General features: G+C 44.3%; 1 protein-coding gene across 2 annotated transcripts in view; it reads left to right on the forward strand.

Moving 5' to 3' along the window:
* Positions 1-25,180, forward strand: part of LOC126988706 (retinoic acid receptor RXR-gamma-like) — a 91,389-nt gene that overhangs the window by 15,861 nt on the left and 50,348 nt on the right. Inside the window, exon 2 of one of the 2 annotated variants that reach the window (XM_050847062.1) lies at positions 19,954-20,019. The exons of the other annotated variant lie outside the window; for it this stretch is intronic. Within the exon in view, the coding sequence (XP_050703019.1) occupies positions 19,954-20,019 (66 nt within the window). The remainder of the gene's footprint in view (positions 1-19,953; positions 20,020-25,180) is intronic. 2 annotated transcript variants of the gene reach the window in all.

Below are 25,180 nucleotides of genomic sequence, written 5' to 3' on the forward strand. Positions count from 1 at the left end.
GGGGGAAGGCTGGCGTGGGGTTGTTATCGTGTTCTTCTTCGTTTTCTTCTTTTTTTGTTCTTATCACCATCATCTGTATCATCACCTTTAGCAACAACCCACAATAACAACAACTACAACCTTTACAATGACAAAAACAATCCTGGATAATAATGGCAGTTGTAGGGATGCTATTAACTACAAAGAAAGGTCGTATGTGTCCCGGGTATCTCGGTGTGTGTGTGTGTGTGTGTGTGTGTGTGTGTGTGTGTGTGTGTGTGATAGTAGCGCAGCAGAACAGAGTGCCAGTGTTTGTTTGTTGCAAGTGGTCGCGGGAGTCCGGCAAGGAGTGGGAATAGATTAGTTACATGAGGAAGAAGGATAAAATTATTTGCATGTAGGTTTAATGATACAGTCATCACCCACAATCGGCTTCAGCAGTGCCCTTGATCATGTACAGTCGGCAAAAAAAGTATGGAGCACCCTTGAACGATTGAATAGAATTTGAGCGAGATCTATAGACATGGTGTTGTGTTGATGGGTGTTTGATAATTTTTTGCGACTATACGCTTTTAGATTCTTCGTATAGACAAGACTGAGGCATCAAGTATTTGTATATAGCTTTGCGTCACTAACTGGAGCACATTGCCTTTGTCCCTGATGGTTAGTACCCCGCCACTATTTAGGTAACGGAAATGTGAAGATTATCCATGTACGCTTTTATTATAGATGACTCGCAGACAAGACTGAGGCACCAAGTATTTGTATATAGCTTTGTGTCAGTGACCGAAGCACATTGTCTTTGTCGCTGATGGCTAGTTCCCCGCCACTCTTTAGGTAACGGATATGTGAAGATTATGCATGTGCCTCTGTGTAGCTCCTCCTAAGATTCGAAGTGAGCAGAAAACAGGAAATAGCAGCATTATGAGGAAGTATTTAAGGTAAAGTTTATGGGGGGCTTAACAATGATGAATGCTCAAGCCCATTGTTTTTTTGGGGCCTGTAGTTGAAAGTAAAATTCATGCCCCGAAATACAAAAACATCAACACTAACCGGTATGATAAGATACTTCCGCTTCCCACATCAGCTATTTCTAAAGGTCAAAGAGAGGGTCAGTCGGATTCTAATGAGTGTTTTTTGAGGTTCGCGGTACAGAGGAAGGGTCACACTACCACCAGGGTCATAAAACTACTCCTGGAAATGCCCACAACTCCTACGAAAGCCTTGTCAAATATGTGTTCTTGGGCGGCGAAATGTCTTATAATATAACCCTAACAGTTTACCTCGTCCAGATACATTCACCGACCATCACGCAAGATAGTCTGTCTATGGCATCACTTCCCACGCTTGAATTTGAAGAATCAAGACCAGGGGAGTCATAGCAAGGCGTGCCAACCTCTGCACCACCTCATTTAATCACAAGCAATCGTTCCTGATACGGCCGGGAAACCATTTGTATACAGAATCCTCTTATTGTTAAATGCGTATAATTATTGCTTCTGGAGCCCATCAGATGTTATTTAAATACATATCTGAAGAGAAAGGCGGTGATAGCGGGGAATCCATTCTTTACTGTGCGATATAATTCTAGAGATCAAAAATATCTATCTGGAAGCTGTCTTAAGTATGGTAACCGTCCTCGTTCTCTCATGTTTTAGTCTAGTATAGGCGAGTGTAGTTCCCATGCTTACTTATGCACCGCGGCTCCTCTGATCAGTAATGGGAAGAGTAGTTGTGGCTATAATGCTACAAGTGGGTCGTATTTTAAAACATATCGCCGCCCAAGTTCACATATTTGACAAGGCTTTCGTATGAGTTGAGGGCATTTCCAGGAGTAGTTTCATGACCCTGGTGGTAGTTTGATCCTTCCTCAGTACCATGAACCTGAAAAAACACTCATTAGAACCCGATTCATCCATTCTTTGACCTTTAGATATAGTTGATGTGAGAAGCGAAGGTGTAATAATAATAATAATAATAATAATAATAATAATAATAATAATAATAATAATAATAATAATAATAATAATAATAATAATAATAATAATAATGATAAGAAAAAGAAGAAGAATAAGAAAAAGAAAAAGAAAAAGAAGGAGGAGAAGAAGAAGAAGAAGAAGAAGAAGAAGAAGAAGAAGAAGAAGAAGAAGAAGAAGAAGAAGAAAAAGAAGAAGAAAAAGAAAAAGAAGAAGAAGCAAAAGAAGAAAATATAAATAATAACAGTAAAATAATAATAATAGATTTTAATAACAACAATCAGGATAGGGACTTATAAAGGAAATACCAAGACTTTGCGTTCACGGGACACGATCGTTATAAAGCTTAAAAATCCCGAGAATATTCCTGACGCTAATCTTGCAGGATCAACAGACTGACCTGACGATCACACTGTTGCAACCCTGGGGACACGCACACACACTCACACTCACACTCACACACACACACTCTCTCTCTCTCTCTCTCTCTCTCTCTCTCTCTCTCTCTCTCTCTCTCTCTCTCTCTCTCTCTCTCTCTCATCATCATTATCTTTAACCATTCCATTGCAAGATAAAAAAAAGACCTTTCCCAACGTCCTCCACCTCTCTATATACTGTTATCGTACTCCATCCTACTCCGGCAAAAGATCTAATTCTGTGTCTTCACCTGAGCCTTTTTTTGCTTTGATTTTTACATTTTCCGGGTTGTCGCTATAGTCTTCTTACCTCTTATCAGCTTAATGCATGATATGACCTACCCATGTCGATTACTTATTCATAATCGTCATATACATATCTTCAGTCCGTGTCTGTTCCCTTATCCATGATGTCCGCTTCTCGTTTCTTCATGTTATACACGCTATTTCTATCTCCCTTCCTCTTTGTGCGTTTTCAAGCTCTATTCTGGGTGTTTTGTGAGGCGCCAAGGTTCTGAAGCGTATCTCAGGACAGGCAGGATACAGTGATTGTACGCTTCGTTCTTCAGGGAGAGTGGCCGGCTGCTATTCACCTCACCTCTCCTCCCGAAATTGACCTCTCTTTCGGCCACCTCTTTGGATTCTTTTCGGGAGCAGCGAGAAGCGGGCTTTTTTAAATTATTGTTTACTTTTTTGTGCCCTTGAGCTGTCTCCTTTGTTGTAAAAAAAAAAAAATCATAATCGTTACTGTTACGATGTTTACCCAAAGTGACCCATCCTGCTCCATTTATATATTTGATGTCTTAACCATGGACTCGGTTAGCACTATTATTTTCTCCTAGATATGTGTGCTCGTCTACTCTCAAGGATTTCTTTCCCGACCATTATTTGCTGTCCCGCCAACTGCCACTCTTTATTTTTTTTTTCTTTTACAGGAGCGAGATTAGCGGGCTTTTTTTCGACACTCTTTCGTTGCCCTTGAGCTGCTTCCTTCCCTGTAAAAAAAAACTGTGACTAAGCCTGATTTTATTTCTCTAAATCCAACAAATTGCTCGTCTTCTAGTTTCCTGCATCTACTCAAAAATGGTCAGTTGCTGTTTCACCGACACTCCTGGTCCCTAGTTTGACGCTTAAGTCTCCCATGATCATTGAAAAGTGTGTGTGAGTTTGTTGCCGCCACACATAAATATACACGGCATAGGAAAGGCAAAACACCCTCATTGCATGCTCGTCAATACTCGCCCTCGCTGTAATGACGCGGGGTGTTCTAATGCACGTAAAATGCCCTTAACTACTCCTAGTCGTAAAAAATAACATTCGGTAAGTTTATGAGCTTAGTTGATGACCTACAATGTTATACTCTTTGCTCATCATCATCGTTGCACAGAATGTAATGCAAAAAAAGTTGAAAAGATCTTGTTTCGAGTTATTGATACATGTGAAGGAAGGGAACACTTTGGCGATGATATCAATGCCAAAGTTACATGTTCATACCCTCCCCCTTTCATAATCTGATACACACACACACACACACACACACACACACACACACACACACACACACACATGGAGCTTCACTTGATCCTCTTTATAGAGTTTCGCTAGAGTCCGAGTTGATAGGTGGTCTTCAGGGCAACATGGTGGCAATCTTGGGACACTCGGCGATGTCTGAAAATTGTCACCTTGTAGCGGCGGGCCCTACAGGATACCCCCCACCCACCCCCTGCACGCTAACTACTCGGCCACCGCTGTGTGTGTGTGTGTGTGTGTGTGTGTGTGTGTGTGTCAATTAGATTATAGCACTTAGTTACTGTTTATGTGGTGTTTATTTACAATCACCATTATCATGTAGCTTTTATATCCCCCAATAGGGAACACTATTTCAGACACTAGAATTACTTTTTATGCCCTTCATATACTTCTAAATTTTACGAGTGCCGACACCCTGCCAATGCCAACCACTTCCCATACACTGAACTCCTATCGCTTGCCATACGCTACTCTCCTCTACCCACTAAGCTAACACCCACTAACCACAAACCACTCGCTAAACCACTAACTATACTTGGCGGTGGAACACTCTCATCGTCGAGCCCGTGGGAAGCGCAGAGGTGTCATGCAGTAGACGTTGTTTTCCAATACGTATCAGGAACATGGACCTGAGATTAAGTGTAGGAGCCCAGGATAGTAAAGGGATATGCTATTGCTGTGGGTGTGCCTCGAGATACATATCCAGTGTACTTTTAACTGTTTCCAGCTTGCGCATATGGGGGAGTGAAGTGTTTGGACCGTGCTACATTTTTCAACATTTTGGCGCTCAGACACACAACTGACATGGCTTTCGAAAGAGTTGTGGGCATTTCCGTGGATAGTTCAATGACCCTGGTGGTAGTTTGATAGAGTTTCTGTATCATGAACGTGAAAAAAACACTCCATTGAACCATTGAACATTGTGAGAGGTGGAAGCGTTTGAGAATATCTACGTTTAAGAAATGAAAGATTATGCGATGGCTAGCGTATGTAAGATATGGTGAAGGGGTTGTAGAGAGCTGTGAGAAGAGTTACGTTGAATGAGAGGCGGAGGAGGAGGGAAACTGGAGGAAGAGAGGGAAAAGAAGGGGAAGGGAAAGGAATTAAGGGGAGGGAAGTTGGAGAAAGGGAAGGGGAAAAAAGTGAGAAATAGGAAGAAATTAGAGAAAGAGAGTGGATAGAAGAAAAGGGAAAGGGAAATGAGGAAGGAGAAGGAAAATAAGGGAAGGGAAAGGAAGAAGAGGAGGGAAGTTGGAGGAAGGGAAGGGGAAAAAAGGCAGGGAATAGGAAGAAGCTGGAGAAAGCGAGTGGATAGGAGAAAAGTGAAAGGGAGATGAGGAAGGAGAGGGAATTAAAAGGCGGATGAAGGGAGGGAGTGTGATGGAAGTTGATAAAAGTGAAGGAAAGGAATTAAGGGGAAGGGAAAGGAAGAAAGGGGAGGGAAGTTGGAGAATGGGAAGGGAAAAGGTAGGGAATAGGGAGAAGTTGGAGAAAGAGAGTGGATAGGAGGAAAGGGAAATGAGGAAGGAGAGGGAATTAAGAGAAAGGGGAATGTGGCGTCGGTAAGGGAATGGGATGGAAGTTGAAGAAAGTGAGGGAAAAGAAGGGAAGGAAAAGGAAGAAGGGGAGGAAAGTTAGAGCAATTAAGGGAAGGGGAAAAAGATAGGGATTGGAAAGGAATAGGAAGAATTTGAAGAGAGTGGATAGGAGAACAAGGAAATGAGGAAGGAGACGGAATTAAGACAAAGGGAAATGAAGGGAGGGAGAGAGGCGGTGAGGAGCTGGTAATATGGAAACAGTGTAAGGAAGGAAGAACTCATATATCGAAAGGAGCCATTTTTATAGTATATTGCAAACCGAATTTCCAGTTAAGGGATAAAAATGGACGGCGTGAAAAATATAGCGAAAGAAATTATTAAGGGAAAGTTCAAGAGAAAGAAAAGATAGAAAGAAAACCAACCGAAGGAGAAGAAAAAAAACTATATGGAAATTATATAGATAGTGAACAATGTGATTTTGATCTTAATAGCAAATAAAAAAAAAACAGAGAGAGAGAGAGAGAGAGAGAGAGAGAGAGAAGGGCCGGGGGGGGGGGGGGGGGTCCTGGGTGCTCGCTGCTGGGTGTGAATTAATTTCTTCACTTACTTGCCTCGTGTTGTGATAGCGACTATGGGGGGGGGGGGGGAGGGGAAGGGGGGAGGGAGGGGAGGCAAGGAGGAGGCCGGGAAGGGAGGAAGGAAATTAATTGGTATAACGCTGAGTGATGCGTCGCTTAGGTGGATGTGATAGAAGTAATGGAAATGATAATAATAATAATGAGGGTAATAATAATAATGATATATGTAGTAATAGTAATAATGATAATAATAGTAATGATGATGATGATGATGATAATAATGAAGCTGACCATCAAAGAATTATCAGTGTCAGACCATTAGCAACGATTATTATTATTATTATTATTATTATTATTATTATTATTATTATTATTATTATTATTATGGTTTTGATGATCATTTTTATCATTATTATTTGAAAAACGATTATTTCTACTACTACTACTACTACTACTACTACTACTACTACCACCACTACTACCTCTACTACTACTACTACTACTACTACCACTGAGAGAGAGAGAGAGAGAGAGAGAGAGAGAGAGAGAGAAACAAATATCAACCACCATTCACTTAATACTAAAACACCAACCTTGCAATTCTTTCCTCCTTTCTTTCATTCCCTCCTTCCTTCCTTCCTTCCTTCCCTTGCCTCCTCCTCCTCCTCCTCAACCCAGCCCCCTCTCCTCCCCCGGCCCCCTCTCCTTCAAAACAGCAACACCCTGAGGGGCTGGAAGGCCCATTTAGCAGATAACATTAGCATATCTATTAAGTGAGTCGCCGCTTGGTCCCTCTCCGCCCCCTCCTCGATCCCCGCACCCGCCCCCTTCTCATCTCTCAGCATCCAGCCTCACCCCGCCTCCCTTGCTCTGCCCCGCTCTGCTCATCTCCACAACCCTCTGCGAGTCCACCTCACTGCTTCGTCGATGTAACTACTTTCTCTGTTCCTCCTCCTCCTCCTCCTCCTCCTCTTCCTCCTCCTCCTCTTCGTGTTTCTTCTTTTGGTCCATCTCTTTTTTTCATCTTCTCATCTTGGTTCGCTTTTACCTCTTCTTCTTCTGCCTTATTTTCATCTTCATTGGTCTTCTTCATCTCATCATCTCGTGGTTGTTATCTCTCTCTCTCTCTCTCTCTCTCTCTCTCTCTCTCTCTCTCTCTCTCTCTCTCTCTCTCTCTCTCTCTCTCTCTCTCTCTCTCTCTCTCTCTCTCTCTCTCTCTCTCTCTCTCTCTCTCTCTCTCTCTCTCTCTCTCTCTCTCTCTCTCTCTCTCTCTCTCTCTCTCTCTCTCTCTCTCTCTCTGCTCCTCCTCCTCCTCCTCCTCCTCTTCTTCATCCTCATCTCTCTCTGGTCTTTTCATCTCCACGTCATACATAGGAATACATAGGAATACATAGGAATACATAGGGAGACTCCACCTTCACTGTCTCGTCGATGTAATTACTCTCTCTGCTCTTCCTCTTCCTCCTCCTCATATTACCCTCTCCTCTTCCTCTTCTTCATCCTCATCTTTCTTCTTCTATTCCTGTTTATTTTGTTCCTCCTCCTCCTGGTTCTCTTTCTCTCTCTCATTTTTTTTCTTCTTTGCCTTCTCCTCCTCCTCCCGCTGCCCCCAATGCCCTCTTCTCCCTCTTCACCGTCATCTTCCTCCTTCATCATCTCTTCGCCTCTCTCTGATTCCACCTTCGCTGTCTTGTCAATGTTACCTCCCTCTCTGCTCTTCCTCTTCCTCCTCTTCTTTCACATTCTTATCTTGCTTCTTCTGCCTCGTCTTCTTCCTCTTTTTGCTTCTTCATGTAACTCCTCTCTGATGTTCCTCTTCCTCTTTTTCATTTTTCTCCCTCTCTTGATCCTCTTCCATCTTGCTTGTTCCTCTCCCTCGTGTTTATCCTAATCTTGCTTATCTTTTTTTCTCCTCGTAGTTATCAAAATCTTGCTCCGTCTCCTTCTGTTCTCCCTTTTCCGCATCCTTCTCCTCTTCTTCTTTATCATTCATCTTCTTTCCCTCATCTTTTATTTTCCTCTTCCTCATTTGCTTCCTACTTCTTCTCTTGGTTGTTTTTCTTCTCTTTCTCTTCCTCTTCCTGTTTTTTTTTTTTTATCTTCCCTTCATCTTTCACCACCTCCACCTCCTCCTCCTCCTTCCTCCTCCTTCCTCCTTTTCTTCCACCTCCTCCTCCTTCTCCTCCTTTCTCCTCCTTCTCTTCCACCTCCTCCTTCTCCCCCTTCCTCCTTTTCTTCCACCTCCTCCTCCTCCTCCTCCTCCTTTTTTTCCACCTTCTCCTCTTCCCCCTCCTCCTCCTCCTCCTCCTCTTCCTCTTTATAACCCAACAAGGGGAAACTTTTCTTCTTCCTCCTCCTCCTCCTCCTCTTCCTCCTCCTCCTCCCGACTGGGCATTGGAGGATAGGGCATAAGGGCTGGGGGTGGGGGGCTGGGGGAGGGGGGGGAGGGGGGACAGGTGCAGGGGATCGCTTGGGACACATTAATATACGATGCTCGGAGTGTGTGGAGGGAGGGGGGGAGGGGGGGGACATGGACACGTACGTAAGGCGTCCGTGCGTACATGACGTGTGAATTCGTATGCGTACATGTGTGCGTATCCGTATAGATTTGGAAACGGCTCCTGCTAATGATTTATGTACGTATTAATTCATCTGTGTCTGTTTCTCTGTGCATGGGTGTTTGTATGTATGTATGTATGTATGTGTGTATGTCTGTGTGTGTGTGTGTGTGTGTGTGTGTGTGTGTGTGTGTGTGTGTGTATATATGTATGTTGTTTTTTAAGATTATATTTTCTCATTTATTCTCACACACGTATTACATCCTCCGACACATTCATACATAGGCGGTGGAGGAAGAGGAGGAGGAGGAGGAGGTGGTACAACATGAGATTGGGGGGGGAGGAGGAGGAAGCCAGTAGTTTACTCAGTCGCAAGTGTGTCGATTTTATGGTCAAGAGAATGAAAGAACAATTAAGAGCTCGCGGTACAGGTCGAGGCAACGTGTGGATCACCTGGAAAATCATTAAAGTCGTCGCAACACCTGAGCACCAGCGTCTTCGAAGAGCAGCCAGGTGAAGAAACTTGTGAACAAACTGCCGTGCACGCATCATCTCTTTTTTTCTTTTTTACATTAAAGGATACGGCTCAAGGGCAACAAAAAAGGTACAAAAAAAAAAGCCCGCTACTCGCCGCTCCCACGGAAATAAAAAGTAAAGAGTAGCCAAAAGAGAGGTCAATTTCGGGTGGAGAGCTCCAAGACAAGCTCCAACTGCCGTCTTCGAACCCTGAACGAGCTCACCGTGTTGGATCAGTTGTTCCCTCCCGTGCTCGAGCAGCTGTTGTGTGATTCGAAAAACTTTGTGATCGTGAAGCAGTGATTCGAAGCGCTATAAAATTGAAAGGCATGTATATTAATGAAGATATTTGTCCTGCATCTGAGGAAATAAAGAAGCCAGCTGCACACACTGAAGCAAACAAGATCTGCGGGAAAAACTGCCTTTCTTAGGACTATCAAGCGTCAGAGAATTATAACTGTCCGACTCGGCTATGAAGTAAGTTTGGGCGTGGCCCGCTCGGGGAGTTCCTTGTTCATAGCGCTGCCAAACTTTATTTAATGTGTACAGAACATTTGATACACAATTTCAAATAGTACGTAGATGACACATGAGCTGATGGGGGCTTCGTGGTGCAGTGGTTAGCACACTCGGCTCACAACCGAGAGAGCCCGGGTTCGATTCCCGGGCGGAGTGGAAAAATTTGGGCGGCTTGTCCGATACCCTACGCCCCTGACCACCCAGCAGTAAATGGGTACCAGGTATTAATCGGGGGTTATGTCCCGTCTCCTGGGATCTGTTCCCTTCTCCTATAATTCCTTCCCCTTCTGTCTCTCTCCGGCATATGACCACTGATGTTGCGCCGACTGAACGAAACTTTCCAACTTTTGGGGGGCTGATTCGGCAGCGCTGTGAAGAGGTTCGGGGCACACTTGACTCCATATATTGGTCGTACTATAGCGGTCTTGCCTCGACGGCTGGTGACGCGCCATCTGGAGGTCCTGACGGCCTCCCTCCACCTGCTAGCGTGGTGTGAGGCAGTACTGATCTCGTGCAGGCTGTCGGGCACGTGGCGTCTGCTGCAGTGTACCCTTGGGAAGTGCTGGAGCTGTTTGTGGGACGCCTGCTGTTACTGGCGGTGCTGCAGGAGCGACCCATGGGGCGGCGGGCGGCGAGGCAGCTATGATGTCGACTCTGGGCCACGACAACCCAGCGACTCGGGGTATACGAGGTCTTGGGTGTGAAATCTTGATGTGGAAGGGTCGCATAAGGTCGGAAAGACTATGTGCGACCCTTTCATGTCAACATTTCACACCCAAGACCTCGTGTTCCCGGAGTCGCTGGGTTGTCGTGACCCAGAGTCAGCACAGTGTGAACGGGGCTTAAGGGACCACCGCAGCAAGAGTGGTTAGTGACACCTGGCAACACTTACTTCAGCACACACACACACACACACACACACACACACACACACACTGGTTGCTGTTGCCTGCTGCAGAATGATTCTTTATGTGATCTGTTTTATTTGATGAACAAATTCACATGCACTGATGGCGCCACAACATCAATTATTCTCCTCGCCATTCATCCCGCGGCCTCATTACGCTGCCGTGCGTCACTCGGCCAGAAAGTAAACTGTTCTGAAAAGCCACGCCCGGGAACCAAACCGCGTCATTAGCAGATAATGAACCCACAGACTTCTGGTTCACTGGAGGGTAATGACACTCAAAATAAAAATAAAAAGTAAAAATAAATAAAACTTGGTGTCCACTTTCCTAAGGTCTGCTTTTGTTTGTTTCAATAAAGCAATATATTTTATTCATATTTGAGCTCTGAAAACTTCTGAGAATATCGATACTTTCAAGGATGCAGTCTGATATTCTTCTGGAAACGCTTATTTTTTTTTTTCTAGCATCTGGTATTCCTAGCTATAACTTTCTATCGGAGCTCGTGCGCGGGACGTTCCAGTGCTGGTGACTCGCCTGTGTACTGTACTTGAGGACAGCTTAACGTGACTCTCCTTCCTGGGTTTTATGCGACCAAACAGTACACAGGAAAGTCACCAGCACTGGAACGTTCCGCGCATGAGTTCCGATACAGTTATAGCGAGGAATACCGATTGCTAGAAAAAAAAACGTTTCCAGAAGAATATCAGACTACATCCTTGAAATTATCGATATTCTCAGAAGTTTTTTGAGGCCAAATAAGACTAAAATATATTGCTTTATTGAAACAAACAAAAACTGACCTTAAGAATGATGGACACGAAGATTTTTTTTTTATATTTCACTTTGTTTGTATATTTTTTTTCATTTTGAGCGTCATTACCCTCCCTTTCAGTGAACCAGAAGTCTGTGGGTTCATTATCTGCTAATGATGCGGTTTGGTTCCCGGGCGTGGCTTTTCAGAACAGTTTACTTTCTGGCCGAGTGACGCTCACCAACCAGAAGTGATCCTCCGTAAAGGTCACATGCCGCGTTGAGCCACCCCTCGCATTTAGAACATCGAGGTGGTGGTCAGTCCTTTCCCTCTCCAGCTAAAGCTTTTTTTTTTACAGCTAAAGAAACAGAAAAAAAAGTGTAAAAAAAAAAGCCCGCTAATCGCTGTTCCTACAATAAAGAAAACAGTTGAAGGGCAATAAAGACACAAAAGGTTCTCTACTCGCTGCTCCTGGAAACCCAAACAGGAGTGTCCACATGAGAGGTCTTGCTACTCCTCTCTCGATACTCCCCCTCACTGACAAGCTCCTTTGAGGCGTCTTCTATCATGTTGTGGTTTTGCTGAACTGTTGCAGACAAAGCAGACGTTAGTAATCAGTCATAATCAAATCACTCTCATAGCCATCACATTAACTGCCTTCAGCCTGTTTAATGAAGCGTCAAACTCCCCAAACGCATACATTCACAGGTCCGTACACTGCCAGGTCAGGCGCCCGCAGTGTTGGGTTGATGGCCCCATAAAGCATAAGAATAAAAACGAGGTTGAGTGCATGGCAGCGGACGGTCAATCTTTGTGTTTATCGGGCAGTAACGCGACGCAGATCATGCAGCTCACTAGCATTAATTAAATACCGAATCAACATAAAACACAGATTACAAACAAAGATTATGTTTATTTACGGACATCACACGAGAGGCGCGCGCCATAACTCTGACGTTGCCTTTCGTCACTAGACATTAGTTCCGCCATTAAAAGAGTTGTGTTACTGTTGATATAACAACTGTAATAGTTGTAATGATAGTAATGGCAGTAATGTAAATAATAACGATGATATTAATGATTATGGTAATATATATAACTTATTATTATTATTATTGTTATTATTATTATTATTATTATTATTATTATTATTATTATTATTATTATTATTATTATTATTATTATTATTAGTGTTATTATTATTATTTTTTTTTTTTACAATCATAATTACTTATTTTAATTGGTACTTGTTGACATTATTCATTTATTTTTTAATGTATATCTTCGTCAGTTCATTTGTCAGTGATTTTTGTCTTTTTTAGTTCAACCTTTTTTTCGTACACACTTGAGCCATCACTGCAATAAGCCTCACGCAGCAATAACTGACACACACTAGCATAGGATTGCTGTTGTTAATAATGTGCCGCTAAGGGACAGGGATGGTCAGCCCCTGCGCCGCGGTGAGCGTTACAGAGTTGCTGTCGTGTCTGCGGCAATATAACAATCTTGGGACTCTTGTATATATAAGTCTTGTACGCAAAGTAAAAGACAAAGATTTTTCCTGTTTATTATTTTTGTTTGTAGACAACCGATAATTAATAGCGTGCTTTTTACAATGCTCTATTTCAAAATGCTGGCCGATGAACTGACCTTTTTTTCAGGGGGAGGGAGGTTATCATAAAAATACTTGCTTTTTCTTCAGAGTGGGATATCATAAAAGAAATAAAAACTGATACATGAAGCTGCTCAGGAGATGATGATTTTTTCTCCTCTCTTGGGCAGTATTCTCTTCTACGCATATCGTCCTGCGTGTGCTCTAGGTACTCTGTTTTGTTATGAACGACCTCCCATTCACTGAGAAACACTTCGGGCTGAGAGGGAGGCGGAGAGATTCGGAGCACGTCCAGTACTGACCTCACGTTGACGAAGACACGCGTTCTAAGAGAGAGACGAAGAGAGACAGACACACAAACAGACAGACAGACGGAGATTGACTTTTCGATTATAGTCTACGGCGGCGGAGGTGAAGGCGATGGGAAACTTGTGTATTATGAATGTGTGTGTGTGTGTGTGTGTGTGTGTGTGTGTGTGTGTGTGTGTGTGTGTGTGTCACGGTATGAAAACTGTTGCAATAATGTGTCTTCGAATGAGCGTATGTACTTGTTTGTTTGTTTGTTTGTTTGCTCTCTCTCTCTCTCTCTCTCTCTCTCTCTCTCTCTCTCTCTCTCTCTCTCTCTCTCTCTCTCTCTCTCTCTCTCTCTCTCTCTCTCTCTCTCTCTCTCTCTCTCTCTCTCTCTCTCTCTCTCTCTCTCTCTTCCCTTTTCATCTTTTTCCTTTTTTTTCCTTATTTTCCGTTTTTCCTTTTTTTCCTTTCTTTTTTCTCTCTTTCGCCTTCTCATTCTCTTCTCTCTCTAAACACACACACACAAACACACACACACACACACACACACACACACACAGGCCCCCACACACACACACACAGGCAACTCCCCCTTCCTGCACACACACACACACAGGCCCCCCAAACACACACACAGGCAACCCTCCCTGTCGCACACACACACACACAGGCACCCCCCCCCTCCCCCCCCACACACACCATAACACAACCCGAGCCCTAAGCCGCACCACAACACGAAACTAATCCAATGATCTCGTCCCGCCCAGCCAATGGCGTCAGAGCTCTAAAATTACGTCACGCCTATTGGTCCAGGCTGTTGTTTTTTTAGCTTCGTTTTAATTTCGGCGGTTTTTTTTTTTTTTTTTTTTTTGTTTTTTTTTTGCTCAACCGCTGAGGTGATATATTTTTGTGTCCAGTTTCTGCGTGGCTGGTTTGGTCGGCTTTTGTGGTTGTTGTTTTTTTGTTTTTGTTGTTGTTTTCGTTGTTGTCTATCTCGTTGTTGTTGTTGTTGTTGTTGTTGTTGAGAGGGTGGTAGCTAGTATCGGTTTTCTTTTTTTTTCTTCTTTCTATACTACTACTACTACTACTACTACTACTACTACTACTACTACTTCTACTACTACTACTACTACTACTTGACACCTTTTTGTATTCATTTGCCGTTTTGTTTTCTTCATTGTTTGTTTGTGTTGTTGTTTTCTTGTAATTTTCGAGTTCATGTTTGTTTGTTTGCAATTCTCTGTTTGTTTGTGTTTTTTTGTAGTTTTCGAGTTCATGTTTGTTTGCAATCTCCGTGTTTGTTGTGTTTGTGTTTTTGTAATTTCGAGTTCATGTTTGTTTGTTTGCAATTCTCAGTTTGTTGTGTTTGTGTTTTTGTAATTTCGAGTTCATGTGTTTGTTTGCAATTTCCGTGTTTGTTGTGTTTGTTTCGAGGCTCCAATTTGACGCAGCACCAGCCATTATATATCATACTTGTTTTCCTTCAATCTCATCCTTCCTCTCTCTATAACAAACGTTCGTCACTTCTTTATCATCGTTTGTCATCTATACATCATCTTTATCATCTTTATCTTCTTATCATCCTATTTCTTCATGTCATTTTCATCCTGACATCTTAAACCTCTTGCTTCTCTTCCCCTTCTTCCTATCATTTCTTTATCTCGTATTATTATTATTATTTTTATCTTTTACTCTCCTTCCTTTTTCATTCTCTCGTTTCCCTTCCCTTTTCATATCTCCCTTACTCTCCCTTCTCATTCTTTCATCTCCTTTCTTTATTACTTTGTCTCGTACCTCTATTCTTAGTTTTTTCATCTGTTTCACTTCTCCCTTTCTCATTCTTTTGTTTTCCTTCCCATTCCAAACCTCAATTACTCTTCTTTCTTATTTTCTCATCTCCCTTTTCTCTGTTATGTCTATCTTCCCTTTCTCCTTCTTTCGTATCCTCGCTATCATTTCTTTTTATCATCTTCCTTCCTCTTCCTTTCGTCTGTCTTTCCTTTTCATGTCTTCCTTAGTTCTCCCTCTCATTCTTTCAGCTCCCTTTCCTCTGTTTTGTCTATCTTTCCTTCTTTCTTTCTTTCGTCTCTTCCCTATCATATCTTTAATCATCTCTACCTTTCCTCTGCCTTGTCTTTTCATGTCTACTCTAGTTCCCCCTCTCAATCTTCCATCTCCTTTCCTCTCTCTCTCTCTCTCTCTCTCTCTCTCTCTCTCTCTCTCTCTCTCTCTCTCTCTCTCTCTCTCTCTCTCTCTCTCTCTCTCTCTCTCTCTCTCTCTCTCTCTCTCTCTCTCTCTCTCTCTCTCTCTCTCTCTCTCTCTCTCTCTCTCTCTCTCTCTCTCTCTCTCTCTCTCTCTCTCTCTCTCTCTCTCTCTCTCTCTCTCTCTCTCTCTCTCTCTGTCTCTCTCTCTCTCTCTCTCTCTCTCTCTCTCTCTCTCTCTCTCTCTCTCTCTCTCTCTCTCTCTCTCTCTCTCTCTCTCTCTCTCTCTCTCTCTCTCTCTCTCTCTCTCTCTCTCTCTCTCTCTCACCTATTCCCTCATCTTCCTTTCCCTGTAATGTGTCTCCTACCTTCCTCTTCCCCCTTCGTCTATGTCTCCTCTTCGTCTCCCCTCCCTTGTCATGTCTCCCATCATCGACCCTATCTTTCTTTCCCCTTCCCTTTATATTGCCCATCATCTCCTTCCCTCGTCTCGGTTTCGTGTCCCATTCTCTGTACTCTCTCGCGTTGTTATCATGTTTTCTCTCTCGTTTCCCATTCTCTGCACTTCAACCCTTTCCCTTTCCCCTTCCTCATCCGTCTCTTTCCTATCCCGTTCCCTTCCTTTTTCTTTCTTTCGTTTCCCATCCTCTGTATTTCAACCCATCATTTCCTTCCCCTTCCTCATCTCTCTCTCTTTCCTATCTCTTTCCTATCGTATCTCTTACTCTCGCAAATCATTCTACCCCCTCGTCTTTATCTCTTTCGTTTCCCATCCTTTGCACTTCATCCCTTCATCCCTTCTCCTTCCTCCTCCTCTCCTTACTCTCACCAATCATTCTGCCCCTTCCTCTTTCTCTCTTTCGTGTCCCATCCTCTGCACTTCCACCCATCATCCCCTCTCCTCCTCCTCTTCCTCCCCTCACCTGCTTTTCTCACCATCCCCCCACCCACCCACCCTCTCATGCGTCAGCCACACTCATCAGCCGTCATTTGTCAGCCCTTGCTCGTCGGTGTGGCAGGCGTGTGCTTGCCGGCGGCCGTCACACCTCACCTCCCGTCCGCCCACGCGTCCGTCCATTGGCGAGGCATCTGACTCGTCACGGTGAATAAAGGCCGAAAACACCGCTCATGAGGTCGGATCTAGTGTAAGTGTGTGGGTGTGGGAGGGAAGGGGGAGGGGGGAGGATGTGTGTGTGTGTGTGTGTGTGTGTGTGTGTGTGGGTGTGGGTGGGTGTGTATGTCTATGTCTGTCTTTCGTAATCTGTTTGGTTGTCTGTCTGTGTTTCTGTCTGTCTGTTTGTCTGTCTGTTTGTGTCTGAGGCTGTGGCTGCGTTTGTGCATATGTGTATCTCTGTCCATTTCTACGTCTATGTTTGTGTGTGTGTGTGTGTGTGTGTGTGTGTGTGTGTGTGTGTGTGCGTGTGTGCGTGTGTGTGTGCGGGGCGGGGCACCAGGTGTGTCCTAGGCCTCGTTAATACACCTGCACGGAGGCGGAGATTAACATCCGCGGGGCGACTCGCTCGTAACTTGGCCGCCTCAGCTCCGGCCTGGCACACTCCCTCCTCCTCCTCCTCCTCCTCCTCCTCCTCCTCCTTGTCCTTCTAGTCTGCATCTTTCTTCTATTGTGGTTTCTTTTTAATCTTTGTCTCTGAACTTTTATTTAGATTATTTTGTCACAGTTATCTATTTGTTATTGTCTATCAGCAGTACTATTTCATGAAAAATAACGCAAAAGTAATGATAGTTATGAACATAATAATAATAATAATAATAATAATAATAATAATAATAATAATAATAATAATGCTAGCTACGCATAATCGAGTATCCGCAAGGAGAAGGTGGAAATAAAATTGTCGAACCATGTCCTGGAAGCAGGTATATCGACTAACAATTCTGCTTCTTGTACTATTTTACTCTTAATAATGACAGATTGATAAGCTGTGTAGTAGCCGCGAGATCTTGTAGTTCCTAACATACGGTACTACAATAAAGTGTTGCTAAGGCGGCAATGTATTAACACTTGAAACTCAAAGGCCTCACATAAACGTGCAAAGGACAGTATTCGAAAGTTCTGGAGTCAGGGACCTCGCGGAAAATAGTGCCCAAAAGAGTAAATATAAAGACAAGACGGGACTGCAAGAATATACATCGTGAGCGTCATTTGCTTTGCAGTTGTTATTAAACGCTTTGCAGCAACTTGAACCGGAGGAGGCTTCAGAGTCTGTCATTGTAGCACGTCTAAGACACGGAGAGTTGAGGAGCGTGTTGCAGCAGCTCGATTTTCCCGGGCGTGGAAGCGTCTCAATCCAGCGGAAGCTCTGCCTGCTCGTCACGGGTATTAAACATATATATGCATTGCGTAAAGAAAAAAAAAAGCCCGCTAGTTACGGCTCCTGCTTGTACATTAATACGTGCATATATGAGTGTTCATGTATGTTATTTCTATGTGTTGAATGTATGTATGTGAGGCGGTAACAGATGTCAGTACAAGGAAGCGGTGTATGATATCTCCCTCGAGGCGAGCAGACGTGTGGCTTCTGGAGTATGTTCGTTAAGCAAGCCAGTCACAAGCGTGGTACATTTTGCCCTACTTACGATTATGACTTAACCCCTTGACTGCGTATTTCCTACAAGAAGACATCACCAAGCTACAGGAATGGAACAAAAAGTGGCTGCTACAATTCAATGAAGAAAAATGTGAAGTCCTGCACCTTGGGAGAGGAAATTCAGCATACCAATACCACATGGGAAGCACTCTACTATCCACCACAGAGGCAGAGAAAGACCTGGGACTATATTTTACCAGGCTACCAGTGAAGGCAAAATACGTGCCAATCGCAGTGGACGGGTTAAGGGAGTGTCGGCGATGTTCATTCTTGGTGGAGACAGTGTTTTTGTTGATTTTCTATGAAGGTAAATGGAGCAAGCTCTTCCTCACTTCTTGGACACGTCTCCTCCCGAAATTGACCTCTCTTTCGACCACCTCTTTTGGATTCTTTTTTAGGAGCAGCGAGTAGCGGGCTTTTTTTATTACTGTTTCCTTTTTTTGTGCCCTTGAGCTGTCTCCTTTGTTGTAAAAAAAAAACTTGAAAACTACTCCGCGTCGAGCAAAGCCACCACCAAGTCTTTCGTTCGAACCCCGAGACAGGAGACTTCGTACTACAAGAGTTCTGTAAGAATCGGATTGATAGCATGGCACAAGGCGCGTATGACATCTCTCAAGAGGCGTCTCCAGCTAACCTATAACATGCAAACTTCCGACTACACTATATAATTTTTTTTTCACTGACACAAACCAACGGCGGCTCTGTTGTCTTCAGTAAACCCACGACTGTCAATACGCGGGTCTGATACACACACGCATGCCCACAGGTATACGTCATAAAATTATTTACTAACCTCATTCTGCTTCCCGGGCTTTGTCGTCTATTTTTAAGCTCGGAGACTCGCCCAAACTGCTTCGCTCGGCACGTTGAAGGCTGAGGGCTGCGCTGAAAGAGGACGGTTTCCCTCACGCAGCAACACTGACGAGGATGGACGAGTTGTTTGCTTAACCCAGTATAGCGAGCGGTTTTCATATATTTCATGCGGGAACTGAGTCCACACCCGGTGCCATATCCTCTCATCTCGGGGCTCACACACCCACGCTGGATAAAAGGGCTATTACACTGGGCAAATTTTCCGTGGATCTTCAGTCAAACCACGATTTCCGCTGGTGTGGTTCTCATATTTCCGTGGTTTCCTGACATGTCCGCGGTCTTCCAAAGCTACGGTAGATTTCACTGAAGGACGACGGTATTACTCACCATCATCAGCAGCAGCAATAACAAGAAACAATTGAGAACCACGCCAGCGGAAATCGTGGTTTGACTGAAGATCCACGGAAAATTTGCCCAGTGTAATACCCCCTTAAGGCTTTCCTAGTGATTGTGTTTGTATTTCCATGAGCAATTTTATGAGCCTAGTGATAGTTTGACAAGGTTTCTGCACCATGAATGTGAAAAGAACTTATTAGAACCCGACTAATCTCCTTTGTGGCCTCTGGAAAGGTTTGTTGTTGGAGCCGAATGTGTCTGAGGATACGGAGCTAAGTGCGAGGCTGTCTGCGCGGAGCTCTAAAGGAAAGGGTTCTTCGGCTTATATACGATGCTTTACGATGCAGTCCCGTCTGTTTTCTGTTTTCTGCGTCGACGAGATTTCCAAAACCATCCCACATTGTCTACAGTTCAGTGTTTGGGCTAGTCGGTAACTGATTTTTAGCCAGTAATAAGATGCATGCACAGTTCTTAAATACTCAGCTCGGTACGGTGCAGACTTCTAAAATGGGTTCGTACAGCAGAGGTATTTGAGTGTGTGTGGATGTGTGTGTGTGTGTGTGTGTGTGTGTGTGTGTGTGTGTGTGTGTGTGTGGGTGTCAGTCACTATCATTCTATCCATCATTCTTCAAAGGTCTTATACGGAGCAGTCCCATGTGTTTTCTGTTTTCTCCGTGGACGAAATTTTCAAAACTGTACCGCTAATCTACATTGTCTACAGCTGGGTGTTTGTGATTGTCGTTAACTGATTTTTCTTTTTAGGTGCACTGTTTTCAAATCCTCAACTCGGCACCGTACAGGCTTCTAAAACGTGGTCATACAGCAAAGGTATTTGGGTGTGGGTGTGGGTGTGGGTGTTAGTTGATCATTCTGTCTATCTTTCCCTTACTTCTCCTATGCTTTCTTTCATCTCCTTTCCCTTGTAATGTCCACCTTCTCACTCTCCGTCATTCTTTCGTCTCCTTTCCTGGTCATCTACTCATTCCTTCATCTACTTTCCCCTGTGATGTCTGCCTTCTCACTCTCCATCATTCTTTCGTCTACTTTCCTTATCATCTACCTTCCCCTGTGATGTCTACCTTCTCACTCTCCGTCATTCTTTCGTCTCCCTTCCTGGTCATCTACTCATTCTTTCATCTACTTTTCCCTGTGATGTCTACCTTCTCACTTTCCGTCATTCTTTCGTCTACTTTCCTTGTCATCTACTCATTCTTTCATCTACTTTCCCCTGTGATGTATACCTTCTCACTCTCCGTCATTCTTTCGTCTCCCTTCCTGGTCATCTACTCATTCTTTCATCTACTTTCCCCTGTAATGTCTACCTTCTCACTTTCCGTCATTCTTTCGTCTCCCTTCCTGGTCATCTACTCATTCTTTCATCTACTTTCCCTTGTGATGTCTACCTTCTCACTTTCCGTCATTCTTTCGTCTCCTTTCCTTTTCATCTACTCATTCGTTCATCTACTTTCCCCTGTAATGTCTACCTTCTCACTCTCCGTCATTCTTTCGTCTCTCCTCCTCGTCATCCTCCTCCCTCTACCTTTCGTCTGCCTTTCCATATGTCTGTAGTTCCATATGTTTTCCGTGTTCTGTGTGGACGAACCTTTCAAAACTGTTCCAAAATACTTTACTGAATTGTCAACAGTTCGGATTCTGAGCTCGATGTTAACTGATTTCATCCAGTGACAAGCTGTATACATGCACAGCTCTTGATATTCAGCACGGTACAGCTTTGTAAAATATGATCATTCAATGTGGGTGTATAAGTGGATGGTTGAGTGGAGGGATGTAAGAATGGCGCTACTATAAAGCATTTCCCTGCGCCACGAACGGACAGGAGCCAACCAACAGGCCCCACTATGAAAGCCTACCAGGGCTATAGGCCAAACGGTAAAAGAAAAGTTCCACTAATATTTGTCTGCCTATAGCACAATATTAAGAAACAATAGGAATACACATTGCATAGGGATCATCTAGTCATCGTATGCTAGACTATGTTGTGTGTAATGACTATGTTTAAAGCTACTTCTCGAGGTTGTATGGAGATGTCTGTGACCTGTAGTACTTTGGTATGTATATCCCTTCATGTCCCTGAGTCTCATCCTTGCCTGCAGCTCCCTTGTATTGGAGGAAGGAAACGCGACTTACAAGCGCGCCATCTGCTTTTAGACACCGCTTTGCTACGTATATTAAGAGATTGTTATGATAAAAGGCTAAGACGTAGAGAAGGTGTGTGTGTGTGTGTGTGTGTGTGTGTGTGTGTGTGTGTGTGTGTGTGTGTGTCTGTCTGTCTGTATGTCTGTCTGTTTGTCTGTCTGTCTGACTGTCTGTCTGTCTGTCTGTCTCTCTCTCTCTCTCTCTCTCTCTCTCTCTCTCTCTCTCTCTCTCTCTCTCTCTCTCTCTCTCTCTCTCTCTCTCTCTCTCTCTCTCTCTCTCTCTCTCTCTCTCTCTCTCTCTCTCTCTCTCTCTCTCTCTCTCTCTCTCTCTCTCTCTCTCTCTCTCTCTCTCTCTCTCTATCTCTCTCTCTCTCTCTCTCTCTCTCTCTCTCTCTCTCTCTCTCTCTCTCTCTCTCTCTCTCTCTCTCTCTCTCTCTCTCTCTCTCTCTCTCTCTCTCTCTCTCTCTAACACAATTACAGCCGCTCCGGGCCTTCGCTCCATCGAGTAGGGCCTGGCCGGGCGGTCCCAAACCAATTTACGGTAATCCCACTTTACGTACGGCTTTGGGCAACGACCAAATGTGACTCGGCTTTATCACCGCCGCCCGAGACCGCCGCCCGGGCCCGACGCTCGCCCCAAATGAAAACTATATATAATATCCCTCCTCTGGGTTAGCGTAATGGGGGCGAGGCGGGCTTGAAGTGAGGGTTTGGCCGGCCCGGGGCAGCGCACTGGTTTAGGTAAATGTGGATATTATTTTATTAGCGGAAGAGCTCCATGGCTGCCTGCTCGGGGCCTCGGCGCGGCGTGTGTCCTCAAAAGGTAAATAATTCCAGGTTGTGTTCTTGTGTGTGTGTGTGGCGGGGGGTATGTATGTATGTATGTGTGTTGGGGGGGTGTATACGTGTGTGTGTGCGTGTGTGTGTGTGTGTGTGCGTGGATTGATAAGAAGGGTGTGTATATGGGCGGGTGTGAGCGGGTGTGGGTGTGGGTGTGGGAATCATGGGTGTTAGGACGCAGCTGTGGGTGATTGGCTGCTTTGTGTGTGTGTGTGTGTGTGTGTGTGTGTGTGTGTGTTGACTAAAAAGGGGAGGCAGATTTTAAATGCCCACCTCTTCTTGCTCTTCTTCCTCCTCCTCCTCCTCTTCCTCCTCCTTCTCCTCCTCCTCCTCTTCTTCTTCCTCCTTTTTGTTCGTGAATTTGCCGGAGTGAAAGCGAGACACAGACTAGCGAAGCAGCAGTGGATTGGTGTGATAGTTATCCTCACACACACACACACACACACACACACACACACAAACACACACACACAGAGTCACCCTCCCCCACACATACACACACACGCCTCTCTCCCGGCCCCCCCCCCACACACACACCACATCACAGCACACCCTTCCCTTCACTATATGCAGATCACCCTCCACACTAAGCCAAGCCGCGGTGTACATGAATGGGGATCTATTAATTATAACCTGGTGCACATCTGGCGTGAGGCGGGAGGGCGGGCGGAGGGGAGGGCAACTTGACAGAGAGAGCAGCAAGTCCCCTTTCCTCGGCCGATCGAAGACACCTCAGAGCGGGAACGCGGTAACTTATGGCCGCTCAGAGGGGACTGGCAAAGGGTAAGGTATAGATGGAAGGGTGCAAAAGGGAAGGGAAGGAGTGAGGGAATGAGTGAGAGGCGCTATAGAAGAGAGGACAGCGGAGAAGGGAGGAAATGAGAGTGGTTGCAGAGGGTGGAGGTTCTGGCAATAGTGGTAGTCGTGGTTGTGGTTCTGGTAGTGGTGTAAAATTAATAACGGGTGTAAGAATGAGAGTGATGGTTATTGTGGCCAGGCTGGAGGAGAGGAGAGGCGGGGAGTTGTTTTGAGGGAAGTTTTAAGGAGTTTTTCTTGACGGTTCTGGAGGGTGACCGGAGCAAAGTTTAGTAAGAAGAAAAGAGAGGGCGCCGTGCTGGGGTGTGTTAGGCCTCTCTCTGTGCCTTAGATGACAAACAGACAGACAGGCAGAGATAGATAGATAGATAGATTGATATTATTAGTTAGTTTTTTGGTTAGTTAATTAGTTAGTTACGGATTGATAGAGAGAGAAAAAAATAGAGAGGTAGAGATTGAGAGACTAAGAGATTGATTGAAAGACTGATAGAGATAGAGATAGATAGATAGATAGATTGATATTATTAGTTAGTTTTTTGGTTAGTTAATTAGTTAGATACGGATTGATAGAGAGAGAAAAAAATAGAGAGATAGAGATTGAGAGACTAAGAGATTGATTGAAAGACTGATAGAGATAGAGATAGATAGATAGTCATATAGTTAGTTTTTAGTTAGTTAGTTATTTAGATACGGATTGATAGAGAAAAATTAAAATAGAGAGATAGAGATTGAGAGACAGACTGATTGATAGATTGATAGATAGATATATAGATAGATAGATAGATAGTTAGTCATTTTGTTAGTTTTTTGGTTTGTTAGTTAGTTAGTTAGATACGGATTGAAAGAGAGAAAAATAGATATAGAGAGATAGAGATTGAGAGACTGAGAGATTGATAGATAGATTGATAGATAGATAGATAGTCATATAGTTAGTTTTTTGGTTTGTTAGTTAGATACGGATTGAAAGAGAGAAAAACAGAAACAGAGATATAGAGATTGAGAGAATGAGAGATTGATTGCTACATTGATAGAGATACATACATATATACATACATACATACATACATACATACATACAAACATACATAGAACAACATTTATACGAACAAAGGCAAAATTAAGTGACTCTAGATTTCATGGCGGAGGAGAAGTGACGACGATAACGAAGAAGAAGAAGAAGGAGGAGGAAGAGGAGGAGGAGGAGGAGAAGGAGGAGGAGTCGAGTGTTGCGAGAGGAGCGGTAAGGAGCAAGGTTGTGGGGGGGGGAGGGGCTGGGGGGGGGAGGAGGGCGTGATGGATGGTCTCCCAGGGGCGCGGAGGAGGCGGAGGAGGAGGAGGAGGAGGAGGAAGAGGAGGAGGAAGAAGAAGAGGAGGAGGGTAGACTATGGTGTGTGTATGTGTGTGCGTATGGAATGAGAGAGAGAGAGAGAGAGAGAGAGAGAGAGAGAGAGAGAGGAGGAGAGGAAGGAGGAAGGAGGAGGAGGAAGGAGGAAGGAAGGAGGAGGAGAGGAGGAAGGAAGGAAGGGAAGGAAGGAAGGAGAGAGAGAAAGGAAGGAGAGAGAGAGAGAGAGAGAGAGAGAGAGAGACAGACACAGAGAGACAGAGAGAGAGAGAGACGGAGACGGTCAGAAACAGAGACAGAGAGAGAGAGAGAGGGAGAGAGAGAGCGCAAGGAAGGTCTCCCTCTTCACATCTCTTTAAGAACACTCTGTGAAGGGAGTTTGATGGGCCAAGGAGTCCGCTATGCTAATTTGCAATATGTCTCTCCGGCCCCTACAGGAGGAGAGGGCCGCGCGAGACCTCCCCTTGCCCTCCTCTCCTTTCTTTTTTTTCCTCCTTCCTCTCTTCATATCGCCTCTCATATCCTCTCATCCTCCCTCGGTTTCTCTCCCCTTCCTTAGTCTTCCTCTCTTCTATTCTTCTTTTTTTATTTATTTCTCTTTTCTCCTTCTTTCATATTTTCTCATCTTGCCTTTTCTCTCCTTTCCTCCGTTTCTCTCTTCTTTCCTCCGGTTCCCTTCCTTTCCCTCTCATTCCTCTCTTTCATTCTCCTTTCTCCACCTTCACATCTCTCTTCTCATCTTCTTTTCTCTCCCTTCCTTCCCTCTTCTTCCTCTTACTCCTCTCTTTTCTTCTCTTTTCACATCTCTCTTCTCATCTCCGTCCTTCTATTTCCC

Source organism: Eriocheir sinensis, chromosome 70 (genome assembly GCF_024679095.1).
Source record: "Eriocheir sinensis breed Jianghai 21 chromosome 70, ASM2467909v1, whole genome shotgun sequence".
Taxonomy (NCBI): Eukaryota; Metazoa; Arthropoda; class Malacostraca; order Decapoda; family Varunidae; genus Eriocheir; species Eriocheir sinensis.